The sequence below is a fragment of the Xenopus tropicalis genome, chromosome 9 (genome assembly GCF_000004195.4).
Source record: "Xenopus tropicalis strain Nigerian chromosome 9, UCB_Xtro_10.0, whole genome shotgun sequence".
NCBI classification, from domain to species: domain Eukaryota; kingdom Metazoa; phylum Chordata; class Amphibia; order Anura; family Pipidae; genus Xenopus; species Xenopus tropicalis.
The window spans coordinates 31,739,848-31,760,991 of record NC_030685.2 but is presented as its reverse complement, the minus strand read 5'-3'; the positions used below and the strand labels follow the sequence as shown (position 1 = coordinate 31,760,991).

The following is a 21,144-nucleotide window of genomic DNA, read 5'->3' as shown; positions in this document are numbered from 1 at the left end:
AGCTCTTTGCCTTAACGGGATGGCTCTTGAGGCGGAAAGTGGCTTGTTAATTGACAAGATGGCAGCTGGGAGAATACCAGAACATGTTGAACCTACATGGTGCAGTAAAGCATTTAAACTACATTTCAGGGGTTAATATTGTAGTGGTTTATCCCACCTCACTTAGGCCTATCACTAGGAAATAGATCACTTACATGGCTTTCTTTCTCCTATAACCTAGCATAAATCAGTGTGGTGGAAAACTAAGCACAGGGTGTGTGTGTGTGTGTGTGTCTGTGTATATATATATATACTGTATAATGTTATACATTTTTTATTTTCTTCCATTTTCACCACTTATAGCCTTAGCTTTAAGTTTAATTAAAAAAAACTGTGTATGAAGCCTGAAAGTACTGGCTACTGTAGGTGCTCTAACTTCATCTGTATTCTCTATTGGATGCACTTCTAAATGTATTTATTTTTAATTTCCCTTTTAGGTTGATGTTGAAAGTCCAGACCAAAATAAATTCCCTAGATTTTCCCAAGCATCCTATCAAGAATGCATTCTGTCTCCAGGGCAGGTTCTGTTCATCCCAGTGAAATGGTGGCACTATATCAGAGCACTGGATCTCAGCTTTTCTGTCAGTTTTTGGTGGTCCTGATCCATGCTCTTCAACGGTGAAAAGTGGCTACACCTTGTTAAAGGAGAACTAAATTCTAAATTAAATGTGTTAGGTTAATAATGAAAACTGTATCCAGTATCCCTTTCAGTATGCTTCCACTAGATTATTCAGAGCGGCACAGAGCAGACAACATGTAAAAGATTAGAGCTATATTCATTGTTATTGCTGCTGCACCTCTAGTATACTAAGCCTTAATTAAAACCATGGCCAGCCTTTGGGGTTATTAAACTGCAGTCATACGGTACACTATAGGGAAGGAGTTGCAAACTAGCCATCAACCTTCTATTTAAGGACTTGAAATTCATATTTTTTTCTATTTAAATCAAACCTTTAAGTATGTACTGGACAGTAATGGTAAATTGTAATTGTAATTTGTACACTGCTATTCAGTTGGTGTCCATTGCACTATTTTGGACAAGATGCTATAAACCAGTAGGCTAGTCCTAAGCATAAAGTATTTTCTTATTTATTTATTTAATTATTTTTTATGGGCTTTAGTTTTCATTTAAGCAATTCAAAAATATTTTATAATACCCTTCCTGTGGGAGACAAAAAAAGGAAACACGCAGGGGACATAATAGCTGTATTATTATACAACAAACAAGACTGCAATCATATCGCATTGTATAACACTTACAGTGTTAAATGTATATATGTGATTTATTGTTAAACAATAATTTTTAAAAAATAACAGTAAAATGTTTCAAAACATCTTAACATGTTTAGCTCCAGTGTTGTGTCCATGGAGGGAAATTAAAATATAACGACTTTGGTTTGGTATTGGGGCACCGTATCCTTGCGTCCATTACCTACAAGAACTTGCTGACTTTTACAAAAAGGGTGTAATTCAGTTTACATTAGAAACAGCCTTCTTAAACAGACAGCATGTATGTTTTAAAAGAGTGATGATTCTTTTAAAACATCCATGCAGTCTGTTTAAGAAGACTGTGTTGCACTATGCCTATGTTGCACATTCTGGTTAGTGGCCAAACCAAGGCATACACAGCACCTTGTTTTCCGAAGTTACTTGAAGTTTCAAGCAGGGCCAAACAATCAGCGACACAAGCTCATTAAAGATAGTGTCATCTCTCATACGCAGGTGTTGCTTGGCCCTGCTGGAAACATCAAATAACTTCGGAAAACAAAGTGCTGTGTATGTTTCCCAACCGGCCATTCACTTTGTCAGTGGAAAAACTTTTCATAGAGATTTGTTACCCCTGGTAGCCGAGGTTTAATCGTGCCCCGTGTGCCACTAACTAAAATGTTGCACTATGCCACAGGCTGCTAGGTCACCTCCTCCAAAGAAAATTGCAACTTAGACCCCAAAGATGGGCTTTTTAATTAAATAGAGGGGCTGAAAGACTGGAGACAGAAACAATGGCACCGAAGGATGATGTGTAATCTTGAAGTATAATACAAAGTGGATAAAAATCAGTCACTTTAAATTATGCTTTGAGCTACTTTTCTTTGGTTTTTAAGAATACATATACTGCATAAATATCATTCCTGTTGACCAAGCTCTGTATGCCCATTTAGGGAAATGATTTCCTATTCACTGGTTTGTAACATGTAGCAGACAAGTATATACATGTTAATCTGCAGAAATATATTTCCTGATTAGTAGCAATCTGCATCATGTTCCTCCAGACTCCACAATGTTGCTTTGATATCGTATAAAAGTGACTGCGGAGTTTCATGCATATGGCCACTGCCCTTTGATAGAGAGGTTTTTAGGCCGACCAAATCAACTTTCTTCAAAATGTCAGTAAACCAGTTTGCATCTTGTGCCACACCATTATAACTTTTGTGATCTTTAACACATCTCTCTTTTAGTATACTTTCTATCCAATCTGTATCATGGAGCTCCGATGGGACATATTCTGTTGCAGACTCTCCTACACGCAGCTTTTCCTTTAAAGCACAAAGCATATCACAGGATTTTAATGCTACTGGCCTATCGCAGTCACAGAGGCTACTCAGTAGAAACTGAAAGAGTCCGACTTCGTCACATTTTTGTATTGCTTCAGTCACAGCGTAACTGCTGTTGTTACAATGTAGACCTACTGTGTATGGACAACCACTGAAATTACAAATAGCAAGTGTTTGGTCCAGAAATACATCTGCAAGATCAAGAGCATTGACTTTAACCTCCCAATCTAAATCATTGCAGGTCACTTCCAGTATCTTGGAAAGCATTTGCTTTGGGTCCTTAAAATGCTGCATGTGACCCTGTTTAAGCCAATCGGTGAAAACCTTTACTGCTGCTCTTCTTGGAAAACTCTCTGTGTCTTGAGATAAAATATCCAATAGATGTGACGCAATGTCCTGGAAAAAAAAAAAGAATGTTGAGTTTAAGTGTAGGGATTTTAGTCTGACTTTTATCTTGAAATTAAATCTAAACTAATATTGCTTGTCATAATACAGGCCTGTAAGAGTTAATAAAGCAGGCCAAGGTATGAAAAAAATCATTTTGCCAGGACAAGGAAATGGATACCGGACTCTCTTTGCTAGGGTCTTACAACCTTTGACGTCCTGCTCTAAGTGATGTGTAGGTCATACTATAACATAAAGTCACACAGATTTATCACCCTATAACCCATACCTGTTATACCAGTGGTATCGAAAACTGGGTATAGGTTTAATTTAATATGTCCAATTAACTGATGCCCCTGCAAACTGTGATAGTCAGCTCTTCTGACTAGAAAATTGGATTTACTTTTTTGTTTGTATGTCCGTTACATTAACCCTTTAACTACTAGCATGCTTGGCATCTCTCATCACCAGTGTTCATACACTGGTGATGAGAGATGCCAAGCATGCTAGATTAGTATTAGTAAGTATGAGAATGGTGTCAGCTAGTTGAGTTTTGTGGGTGTTGGTTGGTCTTTGGGGTGCTTTAATGCTAGTCTAGCCTGTGTGCAAGGGGTGTGATAGACTGAGCAAGTGATTCTTTATAGCCACGCCTACAATCACGTGTGTCTGGAAGTGATATAATCATGACATTGCCGCCGCCCTTCTTTAGCCTTCTAACAAGATGACGATATCTGCTTAGCCAATATCTGCTTAGCCAATTAGGTACTTGAGAAGTTTGGAATGCAACTTTTGTTGTATGCATTTATTACTGTGGATACTCAATAAGACCTCAGAGCATAGATTCTATGATTGTGTTAAATAGCAAGGCAACAGGGTACGAAGATATAACTCACCTCAGTGTTAATTGGTAACCAATTTTCTTCACACAATGTAGGATAAAGGAGAGTAATAGCGACGATTTTTCCCAGACAGGATACTGCACTTGCTCGTACATAGCTCTCAGGATCCTTCAGCAACTCCAGAACAAGTTGTGAAACTCCTGAAGTTCTAAATACTTTCTGAAATAGACCCTTTTCTGCAAATATAATTATAAAGCCATGGTATTTAGACTGGAAACTGCTGCAAAACTCAAGGGGACTGGAATGTTACATTTAAAGGAATGAATGGATTTAGCTACAGGGGCAAAGAATAATGACAAAGGTGCACAGCTTTACCAAGGATCCTTTAAAGTGATACTGACACAAAAAACTACTTTTAAATATAATGTTGTGCATCAAAAGTTAGCTATAGGTCATGCTGACCATTTTTTGTTTAAAATTTTGCTTTTGCCATTAAATGTTACCTTGAAGATTGAACCCGACTGTTTTACAACCTGACTGCCACTTCTTTCCATGTCTGTTACGCTGTCTCTTCACTGACATCACGTGACATAGGCAGGACCTGCTCTTTAGTTTTTCCCTTACTTCTAGGCAGTCCGTGCATTACCTAAACGTGACCTATTCCTCTTCGCATCTAAAATCTGCACTGTGAGTTTGCTGTCTATTAATCATGCTGTTTATTGTTGTAAAAAAATTCTCTGCACGTGCCTATGCGACCTGACTTGTGTTGTCTCCCCCACTCCCACATACTTTGATGCCAGACACAGCCCAGAAAGGTGTTCTGCACGCTGCTCTGAGAAACTGCAGCTTCCATCTCTTTGCTGTGGGAGTTCAATTTTGCTACCTGCTGTAGCTATTTGACAGAAAAAAAATCTTGCTTTAAGATCAATCTGAAACGGAACATTACCAGCTAAAGCTTCTGTGAATAGTTAAAATTCAGCAGAATAGTAATAGTATCAACATTATGTGTGGTAAACAGATCTGTATGGGACACTTGTCATTGCTTTTATGCAGGTCACATGAAATTGATACTATAACTACAAAAAATGCTATTCACAGCAAAGTTAGGAATACTCCATGTTAATACTGTGCATTAGATGGTGTGCACTTCCACAATGATATCAGCATGGGTTCGAGCCAAAAAGGGCAGTACAGTCAGGAAAGCAGCACTTTTTAAACTGAATGCAAAGGAGGTGCTTTTAGGCAGTTAAATAGGGGATAGTACAGGAAATATAAGTGTAATAGTTGAGTAGTTTTACACTGAAATGAGAAAGCTAATACAATAATAAAGCAAAGAGAGGTTTAAAAAACATGATTTTTGGTGTCAGTATCCCTTAATATTCTCCCTGTGCAACATGGTTACATGCCTACTGTAACTATATCAAAACCGTTTTTCTCCACCAAAACACCGGCATATGTGTTGTTTGGGTAAGTCACCAATTCTGGCATTTAGAGTAAGGCAGAGAGGTTATTTGCCAAGAGCTGGAGGTTCCAGATGTGAGCTGTAAGTCATATAGTATACTTAGAAACTTTATATATCACATTATATTGTTCAACAACTGTTACTATTGTATGTAAGTCAGGTAAGTCCAATATGCAGCAATACAACTGTCATAAAGGGAATGTTGAGCGTTTTAAACCAATATCAACTTAGGCAACAGGCTAGCTATCTCAGATATAAATACACCCCAAGTTGCCTGAAATGGGCTCTGTATATTATTGATACACTTTGTCACATGCCAGTAGTATATTTATAAATAACTATGCCATACCATTTACTGAGTCTATAAGGAGTGCAAGGAACTCTAAAGTGGAATCCCGAATTTCCCATGAGGGGCTGCACATACGCTTCTTAAGAACTGGGAACACATCTGAAAAAACAAAAAATGGATCCATCCTTCAGAAGATTAAACATATTGAATAGCTTGTGTGATACCCAGAACCTCTAAATTTGATAGTATCACAAAAATCAGCAATCCAGACATTTTCAATACTAACCAAAAATTCATTCATGGACTTTATTTATGTTTATTTATGTTTACATTGATCTGTTTTGTTCATTCAAATGTTTAAAAGCATCTATCAGTCTCAGCTTACTGTAGATCTGCATCAAAGAAGTAAACTACATGGCTGCCATGCACACGTGAGGAGGACACAGAATGGACATCAGGAAAGGGTGCACAGAGATGTGCAAAGCAGGGATGAGATGGCCCAGGCATCAAGGAAGGCAAGGTTGTATGGGAGGAGGAATCACTGAGATGCCAGGAACAGGTGGAGGTGCACAGGAGGAGTGAGTGGATAGGAAAGGGAAAAAACAAAGTCATCATAGTATATGAGCAGAGGTCTTGGGGGAGGAATGAATATGAAGGGCAGAGGAAATACATTTTTCAGATGTCTCTAACCAGGTCTTGTCACCCACCAATAGGACAGTTTTAATTGAACATAATGTTATTGCTGCAGAAGCGCTGAGAGCAGGGAAGTGAGCTCAGATATTAGGGCAGGAATAGGCAGCAGTGGGTGTAAGTAAAGACTTCCTGGCCGCAGGATAAATTGCAGATATTCGGTAAAGAAATGGGACAGATACCAAAGATATTGACTAGAGAGTGGAGAGAGAGAGTAGTTTGAGAGGGAGACTACATGGAAAATAGCAGGCAGGAGAGATGCACTGATATATTGTGAGGAGAGAGAAAACAGGCCTCAGAGAGGATGGGAATGAAGGTAAGGAGGCATATTGCATTGAGCTGGCAACTTTCATATAGGTATTGTCTTTGCCCAGGTTGTGCAATACAGCAATAGGATTGTTTTGACTGACTTCATGCTACTCGTGCTTGACACAAAACATTGCCAATTTCCTGAACCTCGTTTATTACAAGTATAAAACCATATCAAAGATACAAAATAGCTTCAAGACCTGTAAGATCAATTCAATTCCAGAATGGAGGTTGACAAGAATTAAGAAGCAATTTCATAAAGGACAGTGCCATTAGCTGAGAATTATGACCCTAATGCCCTATAAAATAGCAGTTTAAAGAATAATAATATATTTTTGCCTTACCTTGCAAAAACCTACAGCTGCAATGCCAGTGTTCACTGTCTGTGGAGACTAAAGAGACTTGCAGCCATTTTAAGGATGCCTGGAGACTCTTTTTCAAAACCTGAATGACGACAGAGACTGAATGGAACAAAACGTCTGTTGTGATACCTTATCTACAGTCAAATTATACTTCCCTGCTTCCCCCAGGGAGATCAGTCACTTGCGGTAGCAGAGATTTAACCGGGGGTAACTAAACTTTCCATGTGCCATTGCCCTTATGCCACCTAAGTTCCTCTTTTCTTTCAAAGACATGCCAGCACACCTTACTTTTTTACCTTGCCCTACTGTGAGAAGATAAATATGTCTCACTACTAAGGGCAAGTCAAGCATCCTAGAAATCCTAGCTTTGGCCATGGAGTTCCATACGTCACTGATCCACGTGTGGTCACTAAGGCTCATTATTCATTAGTAGAAGGAGTGGACACAGGTGCAAAGGGGCATATTGGCTAACTCTGTTTTCCACCTGAGAGCAGTGGTGGACAATGCCCATGTGCCATTAGTTTTAGGGTTTACAAGAAACCTGGAAGCTAAATATTTTGCATTTTCAGGCTACCTTGGTGTAATGTTTTATTATGAATGCAGAACATATATAAATTCTGCAAACAATACTTAGATTCATGGCATCCCTAATGTTTACTGAAAATGGCATGCATTCCATTTTGCCACAGTCACTTTTTCCATTATAGTGACTGGGAGAAGCATGTTGTATGGCAATGGAAAGAGATCCTTAACTAAAATGTATATGTATGTATATTTGCTTTCCAAACTTTAGATATAAAATTCTACTAGTATGCACAGAACTGAACAATTTAACACTATGGAAAAGTACGCACACGCACAAACATTAAATAAATAGGTATTAACATACAGAAATTTAATGCCATGTGGTAAGAGACATAGTAAGGGCTCTGGCAAACGGGGAGATTAGTCGCCCGTGACAAGGGAGATATGTCACGGGCGACTAATCTCCCCGAAATGCCATCCCACTGGCGAGAATGTAAAAATATCGGTCGGGCATGCCCCTCGTTGCTGCGCCTACATGTGTATGGCCACCTTTACTGTTCCTTTACTGTTCCTTTAAGGCCAATGGGAGCAACATCCAAGGGGTTGTTGAGCAACATTTTGCTCCTGAGCCACTGGCTAGGGATCCCTGCCTTACAGCATCAGAGTTAAATAGAAAAAAAAAAGTTAAGTATCATTCTTCCAAAATTCCTTACCGTTGGGTCTGACTCTGGATTCTCAAGGTAAGCAAGCAATACATTGTATATTTTCAGCAAGGAATCCTGGGTCACTGAGTAGCAAAACACATATGAACAGCAAATTCAAAATTAATGCCATTTTGTTCACTGAAGCACTCCAAAGCATTTTATTAGAGAAAAGCAAACTCCCCTTTTATATGAAACACTGGTCTTTGCCATACTTAGAATTTACTGGCAATAAATATGTCTCTTTCAACTGTCATATGAATAGTAATGCTGAAATGTTACAGATGATTTTGTATGCCTTATGTAAAAATGGTGCCAAATGACAGAGCCATAATTTATGTAAACTTAGAGGGGCTGATATATGAACACAGGCAGATATGAACAAATCCTACCTTTTTAAAGTTTAAAAATTTTACAAAACCATGTATTTATTGAAATATGATAAAATATCCCTAATCTATAAAACTGTGCTTGGAAGTAAAGGCCCCCTACCCTGGACAGCAAACTGGGCAGTTTTTCTTATTAATTAAAAAATATTTAATCCTATAAGTGAGCAAACAATTAACTGAGATACTTTGCAACACAATGGCAACAAGTACACAGGTTCTGCAAACCACTGCCTTCACTACCTACAACCAAATGATGTGTTTCCTGTTGATGAAAGCCTGCAGTACGATTATTTTATTGATGTATTTAATGACAGAGACAATAACAAGCAAAAACATTTTATACAATATCTTTGAAGTTTTCCTTACGTGGCCAAAGTGCAAGTGACCCAAGGGTATCCATTGCTGATCTTTGTACCCTGAGGCACCCTATCAAAAATCTGCAAAGGCTGGATCCTGCAGATGAAGCCCCAGCTGCTTGACCAATGCAGAACTGTAACACTGTGACTACACAGTTTAGCACAGATTCATGGGGTATTTTTATAAGTGAACCCTGGAAAGTAAAAAAAAAAAAAAAAATAAGCTCAAGAAAATCAAGATAGACTTTTATTAATCTAAACAACTTACACAATTTTAAACTAAAGAGGAAATATAACATGTAGGTACTATTATCATTGTGTTTTCCTTCAACAAAAGATGAGGATTATCATATACAAAAGAAATATGTTGGCAAAGAAACACCCAGTATTCCCCAATGCGCATAGGTGGGGGGTGACTTTTTGTTTGGGGAGGCTAAAGAGACTGACCTACAGCTAATGTGAGACTAAATGGATTCACTGCTGGTGTAAAAATATGAACCACCCAACTACCTCTTGCTGTTCCCAATGAATTTCAGGCATACTTTGCAATAGTGCAGATGGGAGTGCTTTTTTTACCCTAAAATGCTTAGGATATAATAGTTTTTACTTCTGTGAGGGGTTCTCCATACATTTGTGTTTGGTAGTTCACTTTTAAATTAACTTTTAATATGATGTAGACTTTACTATTCTGAGACAATTTGCAATTGGTCCTCTTATTTTTAATGGTTTTTCAGTTATTTAGCATTTTGTTCAGCAGCTCTCCGTTTGGTAGTTTACCAGCTACCTGGTTGCTAGGGTCTTATTTACCCTAGCAACCAGGTAGTGGTTTAAACAAGAGATGGGAATATGAATAGTTAAGGGGCTGCAAAAAGAACAATACTTTTTGGCTGCCGTGGTTAGTGACCTCAATTTGAAAGCCGGAAAGAGGCAGAAGAGAAAGGCAAATTATTAAAGAACTATAAAAAAATTAATTAGGAAGACCAATTGCAAAGTTGCTAGGAATAGGCCATTCTATAACATACTAAAAGTTAACTTAAAAGTGAACTGCCCCTTTAGATGTGTTTACATTAGTTTTATAGAGAGAGAGGCAGTGGGTACTGACATCCCTGGCACATTATTATGTCAACAGTGGGCACAAGGGAATCAGGTGTTTCTTTACCACCTAAAATATGCTGGCAGAGAAATGCTATAAGTACCATTAGCCTTAAAATCAAATGCTAAGTGAAGGCTAAAAGCAAATGGAACATAGCATGCATATACTGCAGTGCCTTGCATAAGTAATCTGAATATCCTTTAAAGGATCAGTGAAATTTAATGCTCAGTTCAAACTGAAAATTTGTAGCTCCCGCGTTTTTTTATTTTTTTGACAGAAATTCTTCTCTTGGAGAAAATCGGCATAAAAAACAAGGAAAATCACTACTGAAGAATGTGCACAGCTTAAACAGCTTACCCCAAAGACTTTCAGGGAAGTTTATCTTTAAAAACTATTACAGGTATAGGACCCATTATCCAGAATGCTCGGGTATTCTGGATAAGGGGTCATTCCATAATTTGGATCTCCATACCTTAAGTCAACTAAAAAATCAATAAACCGTTAATTAAACCCAATAGCATTGTTTTGCATCCAATAAGGGGTAGTTATATCTTAGTTGGGATCAATTACAAGGTACTGTTTTATTATTACAGAGAAAAAAGAATTATTTGATTAAAATGGAGTCTATGGGACACGGGCTTTCCGTAATTCGGAGCTTTCTGGATAATGGGTTTCCGTATAAGGGATCCCATATCTGTAGTAAATTATAAATGAACTGATTCATTTTTATTTTGCATGGTTTTTGGTTTATTAGATTTCTTATTCTGCTGTGTAGTATTTGTTATTCTGTTAAGTAAGAGAACTGGCTAAGAGTCTAACTACTTTTGCAAAGCACTGTATGTAGCAAACATGCGTGGTTTTCTCTGTATTATGTTACTCATATATAATGCAAAGCAAACAGTATTTTACAGCACTCAGAACTATACTGTTAAATTAGAATGGATACAATGGAAACATTACCATATGGCAGAGCTGGTGGAGATGGCACAGACACTGGCAGAGCAGAGTCACACAGGAAGCCTTGGTAGATAAAAAATTGTCGACTTCAGCAGGATCAGACACCAATTCATCAAGCATACCTTGCGAAAGCACAGATCAGACACAAATTACAATAAAAACAGTTAAGACCAGCACCTCATCTCTAAACGACAGAAGGTGAGATTTGTCAAGCAACAAGAAACCAATGAGAAACCTTTTATCTAGATTAATTTACTTCTCATGCATCAATACCACAAAACCTTACTTGTGTGTATGGCATTTCTATTTCAGTAAGATTGCTTGAATTTTTCTTTAGCCATCCTTTGCCTCACCCTTAAAAAATGCTTTATGCAAAATTTCATGTGCCCCTAAGGATCAGGGTACTTGACCTCTTAATTGCCATTACAACCTCAGTAAGGGGGCAGAGGATGGAATACTGCTAGTTTAGACAAATGCATACCTGCTAATCATGGACATTTGCACTAATCTCTCTCTTATACCTAACTTTAGCATGATGGTGTAAAAAAAGTCTCCTTAATCTCTGTCTTTAGCCTTTGCCAATAAGTCTTGGAAAGAAATGTTAAGTAAAAAAAAAAAGGTAGTTGAAATGGGGAACAAGTCCCTCATATCTCATGTGTCAAGAAGAAACAAACGACGTTCCAGGGACGTGCTGATGAAGAGGCATGCCCCCAAAACATTGTTTGTTTCTTCACAATTGCAACTGACTCTGAGTGCCTGGTACATTTTTTGTTGCTTAGTACTGCTTGGGGGAGGCCCGTTATAACCTTTGAAAAAAAAATGTGACATTAAAGTTAAACTGCTAGCAGAACAGAATGACTACATAAATTTGTAGACAGACATTCCCTTTCCAGCAGGATGGAAGCAAAGGGATCTCGTGAACAGCCTATGCAATACTGTAGCCTTGGAGTTATTCTGCAAATATGGGTACTTTTTTTAAGGACTGAGAAGGCTTTTTAAAGGATTGGCAAGATGTAACCTCTTTGCACTGTTTACCACTCTACTGCAGTAATTTATCCCCTATATAAAATAAAGAAAATGTCTAGCTTACTGCTCACACAGAATGTAGTTATTCTGCCTATTTGTATTTATGTTCTTGAATGTTATCTACCATACTATATAAACAGAGGTATAATTTAACGGAGATTCCCTCAAGCATGAGTTACATTATACTTCCAATCTCTCTACCGTATGGTGCATACCTGGCTGACCACAGGAGACAGATGCTTTTAACACACAGTCGAGTGGATGAAGAAGCACACACATTGCTTGCAGATTGACTGACTGAGGGCTGGACAGACAAAATATTTATAAATGTATTCATATTAATGGATTCACTAATTATGCTTTTATATTAGTAGATTTTAATAAAACTGTACCACATTGCATAAATACAAGCTTTAATTTGACTGCCCGCTGTGCCCTACCTCTGATGCATTTATGCTTGCCTGATCTCAGATGCATTTACAATTGCAGAGGTGGATATTTTTTCATTTTAATAATAGATAGCAATCACTGCATCCAAATGCAATAATTTGCTATAATGTTAGTACCATGGAGATTACTAAAGCTGGCCATTAACATCTCTATGAATGTTAGGGCTTTGTTTTAAGTCTCAAAAAAGCTATGCTCTCACACTATTAGCAACTATGGCACTGGTTCCCAAGCAGGGCCAAAGCAGCAAATGGAATGCTTGAACACCAGTTTAGCTGAGCCTTGACCCAAATTCATACTTGCATACTACTTATAGTGCAGTATGTTTAGTGTTTATCTCTTCCTCCTCCCCCCCCCCATACTTTCTTTATACTCAACAGAACTCATGTGTAAAGTATATGTGTTTGTTTAGAGCTCCATTACTCAACAGCTGTTGTGTGTGTCCCCAGGCTTATCTCATATTAAAAGATGAGTCTTGAACAAGTATTGTGCCTGCTCTGTTTAATCAGAAGATGCTTTCACTGTGTGTATGTTCTTAGTAATAATGAGAAAGTCACCAACCAGTGTTCTAACTTTAGGATTCCCAGTGCTAAGGAGCCTGACTGTAAGGGATTTAAGTTTTTCAGGGCATGCTTTATCAGAGTCCAAAGGTCACTTTCTGGATCACTAAAGGCAGGAAACCTGGAAAGAAAGAAAAATGAAAATGTACCAACAAGCTTTAACTTTACATGAAGGTTTAAGTGTTTCACAGTGCCTAATAAGAAAAAATAAGATAAGAAAGGAACAGCAGCCAACCATGATCATCCCTATGCCATATAAGAGTCCACTAATCTGCCCCACTTACACTTTGGAGGGTCATGTCAGAAGAACCACCTGAAAAACAGGTGGGAAAGATGATGGGTATCTTATATGGCATGTGGCTGTTAAAGGAACAGTAACACCAAAAAATGAAAGTGTATAAAAGTAACTAAAATATAATGTGCTGCTGCCCTGCACTGGTAAAAGTTGTGTGTTTACTTCAGAAAGTCTACTATAATTTATATAAATAAGCTGCTATGTAGCCATGGAGGCAGCCATTCAAATGAGAAAAGGCACAGGCACATAGCAGATAACAGATAAAACACTATTGTATTCTACAGAACTTATCTGTTATCTGCTATGTAACCTGTGCCTTTTCTCCTTTTTTCCAGCTTTCATGGCTGCCCCCGTGGCTACACAGCAGCTTATTATATACATTATAGTAGTGTTACTGTAGCAAACACACCAGTTTTACCAGTGCAGGGCAACAGTGCATTATATTTTTATTACTTTAAAGCTCTTTCATTTTTTAGTGTTACTGTTCCTTTAAGTAAGCTTGGGAGGTGTCACAAATACACTATAAGCCACATTTCTAACCATGAAGGTTTCCTTTATATGCTTTGCTCTAATCACATAAGTTTCTATAATCATATAATCTCTAATGTCGTAAATTAACCTTCGTTTTGCTGTTTTTCAAAAGAATTTAATAAAATGCAACAAGTAATAGAATAATTAGAATTATTAGATCATAAATGTTGCATTTTAGTGCATTTCTATGTTAACCAATTTGACTTAGAATTTCAACAGACTTTTTAAAGAAAATGTTAATATTATTTTCCATTTTCTGAGAAGTCCATTATTTTCCGTTGAAGAATTAGGCTTAGGCAAAATCCATAACAAAATTAACCAACAATATATATTGGACAAAGTCATCAAAACAAGGTAGAAAATAATGGGATTTCACTAAATCAGTTCTGTTCAAGATTGTTTCATGCCGTGAGTCAATTATGTACAACACTAAATCCGATGTTTGATGTAGCAACATTTGGTATATACTTTATAAATATGCAATCATGTGTCTCAAAAAGAACGTGAAATACACTAAAACAGAGTTTCCTAAAGTTGTCCTAAAAGGTACGCTTGACCACAGAGACAACATTTCTACTAAAGAAGTTTTTAACTTTAAGAAAAAGATCTCAGAATCTGAAGCTAACCTTACTTATGCATTTACTATGATAAGAACATATGGCTCTGGAAACACTCATTTACTAAGCTATATACTCCAGAATCCTTAAACATTTGTAATCATACTGATAATCAAGCATGCAGAAATATTCTTGAGTATTTACCTGGCCACACAAAGAAGAAGTTCTTCAAGATGCTTAGCACTTTGAACTGTTTTCTGGTCCAGAAGAGAATTCACTGCTACTACTATACGTGACCACAAAATAGCAGCCAAGGTATCTGTGCAACCCTTATAAAATAAAGTAAGAACTTTGATTGCCTGAGTTACAGAAAAAGAAATCCCAGACATCAGTGACTTCTCCAAGAATGTTAATATTGTTTGAGCACTTTCTGGCCAATTAGGAATCTCTTTGCTTTCGGAGTTTTCTTGTTCCATCTTCAGACAAACTAGAAACGTGTGAGCTACAAGTTGGTTGGATGCAGAAGCAACAAAAAGGCTGGAGTCCATTTGTAGATTTAACATCACCTCTATAATTGCTGAGAAAGGAACATGCATAAACCATTACTCACTGAAATTGGGCTAAGGCCAATGGCAAAGATGTTAAAACCAAGGAGATAATGAGGTGGAGAGTGCTTGTTGAGGAAAAAGAATTTTGAGGAATAGAAAACACAAAATACATGGAGATTCCATCATGCGATGGAATGTACAGATAAGGACAGTGATCCCCAACCAGTGGCTCATCAGCAATGTGTTGCTCACCTCCCCCTTTGAGATTGCTCCCAGTGGCCTCAAAGTAGGTACCCATTTTTTTTTTTCGATTTCTGGCTTGAAGGCAAGTTTAGAAGCATAAAGAAGTAGTTTTATTCCAAGGAGAGCCTCCTGTTGGCTAGCAGTCCACATGGGGCTGGGGGTGGAGTGGAAAGTATCAAAGCAAATGTGCAAAGTAAAGGTGGCCATACATGGGCAGATTTCAGCTGCCGATTCTGCAGCTTATCTGCCCATGTATGGGCACCCCCAGTGGGCCTACTTGATCAATATCTGGCCTAAAATTGGCCAGATATTGATGGGGCAGGTTTGCTTTTATACAAATACATTCCATCTTTATTCAACAATTTAATTAGTCAGATATCGCCCACCTTGGGTGGGTATATCAGGTGAAGATCTGCTCGTTTAGCGACCTTGCCAAACATGTGGATCTTACTGTTTATGGCCACCTTAAGAAATTGAGATAGAAGTTTTGGACACAGAGAAAAAGTGGGACATGGGTAGACAGGAAGAAAAGTGAGGGGTTTAAAGAACCAGTAACATTAAAAAGCAAAAGTATTTAAATTTAAAGTTTGTACTGGTTTGTCTAGCACCTAGAAATAAACTATTTTGACCTATTTCGTCTATTTTATATGAGAAAGGTTGTCCTGTAGAGATCCATGGATAATATTTAACCCCTATTTTATATAAAAACAATTTTATTCCACAGTGATTATCTGTTATCTGATGGTAACCATGTGCCCTATTCATCTTGAATGGTTGCCCCTATGGCTACACAGTAGCTTATTTATACAAACTATAGTATTGTTTTTGAAGCAAACAATTTTTTACTAGTACATAGTTAAAGCATGCATAAAAAAACACTTTTTGGTGTTACTGTTCCTTTAAGGCTGAGAAGTGACTGAGGGAATAATAACATTCATGGAAAAACAATTAGCAAGGCAGTGAGAAAGGTGGTCATGCTCTGTACTTTCACATTCAAAAAATTAAAGTGAAACAAGTCATCTACACTCACCCGATTCTGATAAAAAGAAAACAGCCTGCTTATGCTGAACCATGCTGAGCAGTCCTTGGATCCAGGCCCTTCTTACTGATGCATCTCTCCATAGCTCATTTGTATAGATATATTTACCAAACATACGTTGCACAATATTCTTCATCTAGAACAGATGGCAAGACAATCAGTAACCTGGCAGATAAAATGGGGGGGGGCATATTAATGGGCCTGGGGAACAGACAGGGACCAAACACCCACAGAGATTGAGATTTTATCCTAAGGCATACTGGATTATACACTTAATTTAAATTAACAGACCTACAATTTGGTTGTAGCCCAGTCCAATACCACAGGATTTTCCCCATATCTATTAGTAACATTTTTAAATTCATTTTTAAACAAATGACTGTGCATTCTTTCTTTCATGTTTAATGTGATTTGCTCACCATCAGATACTTAAAGCCTGTTTCATGGCCTGCAAGCATTCCCACAAGGCGCATGGAAAAACTAAGAAGATTTGGATCAGGATCACCGGCATTCAAGACATGCTGAAAAAGCATCAAGATGCATTGATTCTCTTCCAGCAGTTGCTCCGCTGAAACTAGGGAGATAAGCAGAAAAAAATCATCTTGAATTTATAGATAAACTGCTCATAGAAATGCAACATGAACACTCATAGCGGTAAGACCTTGAGATCTTGTAATTTTTTGCACAAAGCAAATGTGCTGGACTAGTGTTTGTACGCCAATCCTATTTTTTACAAACCATATAGGTGGCCTTTACAGGGTCAATCAACCAAGAGGGCTGCACAAATAGTGTCTTATTTTATGAATCCTAATTGCTATTGATCAGTCCAACTTTAAAGGTGGCCAAACACAGGCAGATTTTGTTGTGTGACATTTCAGGACAATCAAATAAAATGAAAGGGTGCAAAACGATTGTAAAATTTATGATCGTTCCAACCACATTGTGCCAATAGTTGACTTTTCACCATTGTGTATGTATGTAAATGCATGAATGTTTGTGTAAATGTGTAAAAAGGCCTTTCCGGCAATGAGGGTCCCAGGATCACAGGGAGAATGTATGTGGGCAGGCTCAGGGAGGCTGGAGGGGATAAGGTCTAACAGCAGACACGAGTGAGATCATGTCTGCTGCTAGAAGTTGGGCCCTGCGACAATTTCGTTGCAGGACCGACTTGCCAGCCACCTTGGCTCGTTGCCTAGGGGGTTGGTGGCACACTGGACTTTCTGCGCTGGCGGCAAATGTGCAGAGAAAGGACCCTGAACTGCGTAGCGCATATGTGATATGTGCTTGCTAGTTAGAGCTTTTTCTGCAAGCACGTATCACATATGTGCTTGACAGGAAAGGCGTTAAACGTTCACTGTGCATGCCTGAGGGGTTGGGTTAAATGTGAAAGTAAACAAAGGAACAGAGAGCCATTGTCAGAGAGCCAATCGTTTGTTAAAAGGATCCATTAGCCCAGGGGCGCTGCTACCATGAGGTGGCAGCGCCCCCAAAGTTACCAGGGGCAGCAAGAAGCAGCTCCTGGTAACTTTAAGAGACAAATTTCTGTTTTTTAAAACGGAAATTCAACTTTGCTAGTGTAGAGAGTGCGATTGCACTTGCGATGCGGCATGCCCTGGACACTCTCCTGTGCTGTAAAGGTAAGTGTTGGGGGGCGAGGGGGGGCAGCATTGGCGGAGCCGCAATGACCATGTTGTTCTTATTTCTGTTAACACAGATACAGAAATATCAGCACAGATAGTAACATATCTACTGGTGGTATTGAGTACCTCCACAGTTTTCTTCGTGCCTATGTATTAAATAATAATAAATATATTGTATTTTAACTTGATTCCTAAAGCTTTCCATACAGCAAGATGAAACTTATGCATCTATTTTAAGAAATAGTCTAACTAAAAGTAAAAAAGGAGATTTAACCTGAATTTACTTCCCAACCTTATCTATAATCTGTGAGCACCCTAATGTCTTACCCTTAAAAATTCTGAATGATTTATTGCCTGTGGTTGAAGTGGGTGACCTATATTACCAAATTTTAAATAAATTCAAAGTTTACATCTAATTTAATATTCAGTTACCTGTGTTAAGCATTTGCGTAAACCAGTCCAACAGTTTCTCAAAGCAGGAGCTATCTGTCATAAGTTGCCTGTTGTCAACAAGTACCCCACACACATGGGGCAGTAGCTGGGAGCACTCTGCATCCATAGGGACCTGTGCAGAAAGAAATATCAGATGCATATTTGAAGACATGCCCCGTATTGTATATAACTTCACTAATGACAGCAAAGTAAACGCCAAAACAATTACTAACAAATTTTTCTGTAACAATAACAAAAACCCTTGATCTTACAACAATTTATCATGCTACCAATTTATTAGGATATTTTATATATTAGAATACCAGTATACAGAAAAACAAATTGTGTAATACAGCCTCTAAAGTGTAGAAGCACAGTATGATGTTTGACGTGTGCTCAGATGTACATTCCCTAGAACTTCAGCTTGAGGAGACAACCAGTAACCCAGAATATGAAAATCCACTTGAAGGGGTTATTTACTTTCAATGTCCAAATCTTATTAGGACAAGGAAAAGCTAAAAATGTTAGGCTCCCCCAAGTGACTTTAATTGCTTACCTTGTACCCCGGACTGGTGCCACTGTTAGGAGAAAACAGCACCAGCCCACGGTACCTGGAGCGATGCGCTTCCTCCTTCCTGCCTCGTTTAGCTGCGACTATACGATAGGCGCATGCGCAGTAGAGTGAAAAGCCGACTTCTCTGTTAAAGTTCGGCTTTTCACTCTACTGCGCATGCGCGCGCTTGCGAACCAGGAAGGAGGAATCGCTGCAGGTACCCCGGGGGCTGGTGCTGTTCTCTCCCAACAGGGGCACCAGCCCGATGTAAAAGGTAAGCGATTTAAGTCACTTGGGGTGCCTAACATTTTGGCACCCCCAAGTGACTTTGCCTTTCCATGTCCTTTAAAGTACCAAAAATGCTCTTAGCGTGCTAGAAAATCCATTTTCCATAACAAAAGTACCACATAAAGATACTTTTTACATCTGTTAAATCAGTCCTTCTCCTGTCTCTCTGGTCAGTTTTGAAGGGATGGGAGTGGCCTATTTTGAACCTGACACACCGAGAATGTCCTATATGCTTACATCATCACGTCCAGGCTTTGCCCTTACTTTTTTCCTATTGGACCAATTCATTGGTTGCTTGTGCACTCTAAAAAACTGCATACATTGAAAGGACATGTTACGTTTGATTTGCAGCACTCTGTCACAGGCACAGGAAGCAGTGTCAGACTGAAAGAAGACACAGCCAATAGGAGTTAAGTCTGCTGCCAGTACTATGCGTGACATCATAAAAGTAAAAAAAAAAGCGTAGTGTTTATAGTGGTCACTGACCCCCCCACCCTCACCAAAGCACAGGGTCTGTGCAGAAGTGAAGGATCAGCAGAGGGATAATTCTGAGGCGATTATCTCTGCAGCTGCATATGTTTTGTTAACTATATATATGCCAATGATAGTTCTATTAAGGTGAACTGTTAGATTTGTTAATGTTGTACAAAGGTGCTGTTAAAAAAAAAGAACTTTATAACAGGACAATATCAGCACACAGAGAGCCTCTTGCGTTTGATAGGCATGAGCAGGGTTGCCAGCAGGCTTGTAAAAATGCTTGATGCCAATGTTATTAATAGGGAAATAAGAAAAAATACAGATAGGCCAGGAAAGGTGGCAACACTAGGGGGCACATTCATTTAAGTACGACAGGTCCGAATACAAAAAATTTGTATTTATTCTAAAGTTTACAACTTTTGTGTATATTCTGCAATATTTTCATTAATTTGCGCAACTTTTTCCTACTTTGCGACAATTTGTGCGACAGAAACGTATTTGTCTCAACGAGTACAAAAGTTTCGGATTCATTCAAGCTTCAGTATCGTGACTTTCCTTGGGCAGGTTGGAGCGGCAGAGTGCCATTGAGTCCTATTGGAAGCCTTCCAAAATCATGCACAGAAGGTTAAAAGTCAGAAAGGTTTTCCGGCCATTTACAATCGATCGGATATGAAAATTTTGTGACTATCGGATCGATTCGCAAACGATCATTTCAATATGAAAATTTCGGATCGTAAGTACGAAATCTTCAAACGAATGGAATTTTCGTGACTTTTGCAAACATCAGAAACTATCGGATTTTGTGATTCGGATTCATACTTTAATGAATCTGGCCCTAGGTGTGCCTGCACATAATCTGGGTTTTTATCTTAGAAAGTCAAATTATTTCATAAAGTGTATTTTCCAACGGTTCGTACATAATTAAAAAGTTTCGGTAAAAAATATTAATGTTAAATTATTACTAAGTATTTAGTATTTAGCATTAAGTCATTATTGCTTGAATAGCAGGGTTCCGAAATGAATGGAACTGTAACTGGAGTTTATATTTAGTCATAACTACTGTGTTGCTATTTTGTTGCCAAATCATCTGACGAATGGAGGGAACAATCATGCAAGTGACAGGGCTAATGGCAGAGTGATTTTAATCAAGGTAATTATAATTAAATAATCTTACTCTGTAATTTAAAGGGTAATTCGACTTTATGCAGAACGGTGTTATAATGAGGGACAACCTAGTGTAAATAACACTTATTACCGCCTGGTACTTCTGCCAATTTCTATATTGTATTGGGTTTATATTCGAGAAAAACACTCACCCTAGCACAACACGTTAGGAAATTCAAGGAAAGACGAGTTGAAATAAACACGAGTAGCGTCAATCACAGGACAGACTTCATTATCGCCATTTTTATTTTGGGAATACAAACACTTTAAACATCAACCAGAGCGTAGTTTTGTATAAAGGAAACAGGTACTACCGCCAAATTATCGACCATATTTATTTGGGTTATAGCGAGCTACCATATTTGCTGTGTAAACACAAATCTATCCGTGTTCAGAA

General features: G+C 38.2%; 3 protein-coding genes across 3 annotated transcripts in view; 2 read left to right on the top strand and 1 right to left on the bottom strand.

The window, feature by feature from the left end:
* The window catches only part of kdm8 (lysine (K)-specific demethylase 8), a 13,181-nt gene extending 11,806 nt beyond the window's left edge, over positions 1-1,375 (top strand). The window contains exon 8 of the mRNA NM_001128053.1: positions 477-1,375. Coding sequence (NP_001121525.1) covers positions 477-641 — 165 coding nt within the window. The 3' untranslated portion in view covers positions 642-1,375. The remainder of the gene's footprint in view (positions 1-476) is intronic.
* On the bottom strand, positions 1,280-21,144 carry brat1 (BRCA1-associated ATM activator 1). Its single transcript, XM_002932224.5, has 14 exons — positions 20,900-21,144; positions 18,266-18,398; positions 16,613-16,767; positions 16,185-16,329; positions 14,568-14,940; positions 12,982-13,101; positions 12,189-12,277; positions 10,951-11,069; positions 8,908-9,091; positions 8,165-8,238; positions 6,909-7,008; positions 5,626-5,724; positions 3,869-4,050; positions 1,280-2,987 (listed from the first exon to the last, which is right to left on the bottom strand). The coding sequence occupies exons 2-14, from the start codon at positions 18,390-18,392 to the stop codon at positions 2,280-2,282; spliced, it is 2,475 nt and encodes an 824-aa protein (XP_002932270.3). The 5' UTR covers positions 18,393-18,398; positions 20,900-21,144; the 3' UTR covers positions 1,280-2,279.
* Positions 20,711-21,144, top strand: part of iqce (IQ motif containing E) — a 34,899-nt gene continuing 34,465 nt past the window's right edge. The window contains exon 1 of the mRNA XM_031893675.1: positions 20,711-20,733. The gene's annotated coding sequence lies outside the window, so the exon portion shown is untranslated. The remainder of the gene's footprint in view (positions 20,734-21,144) is intronic.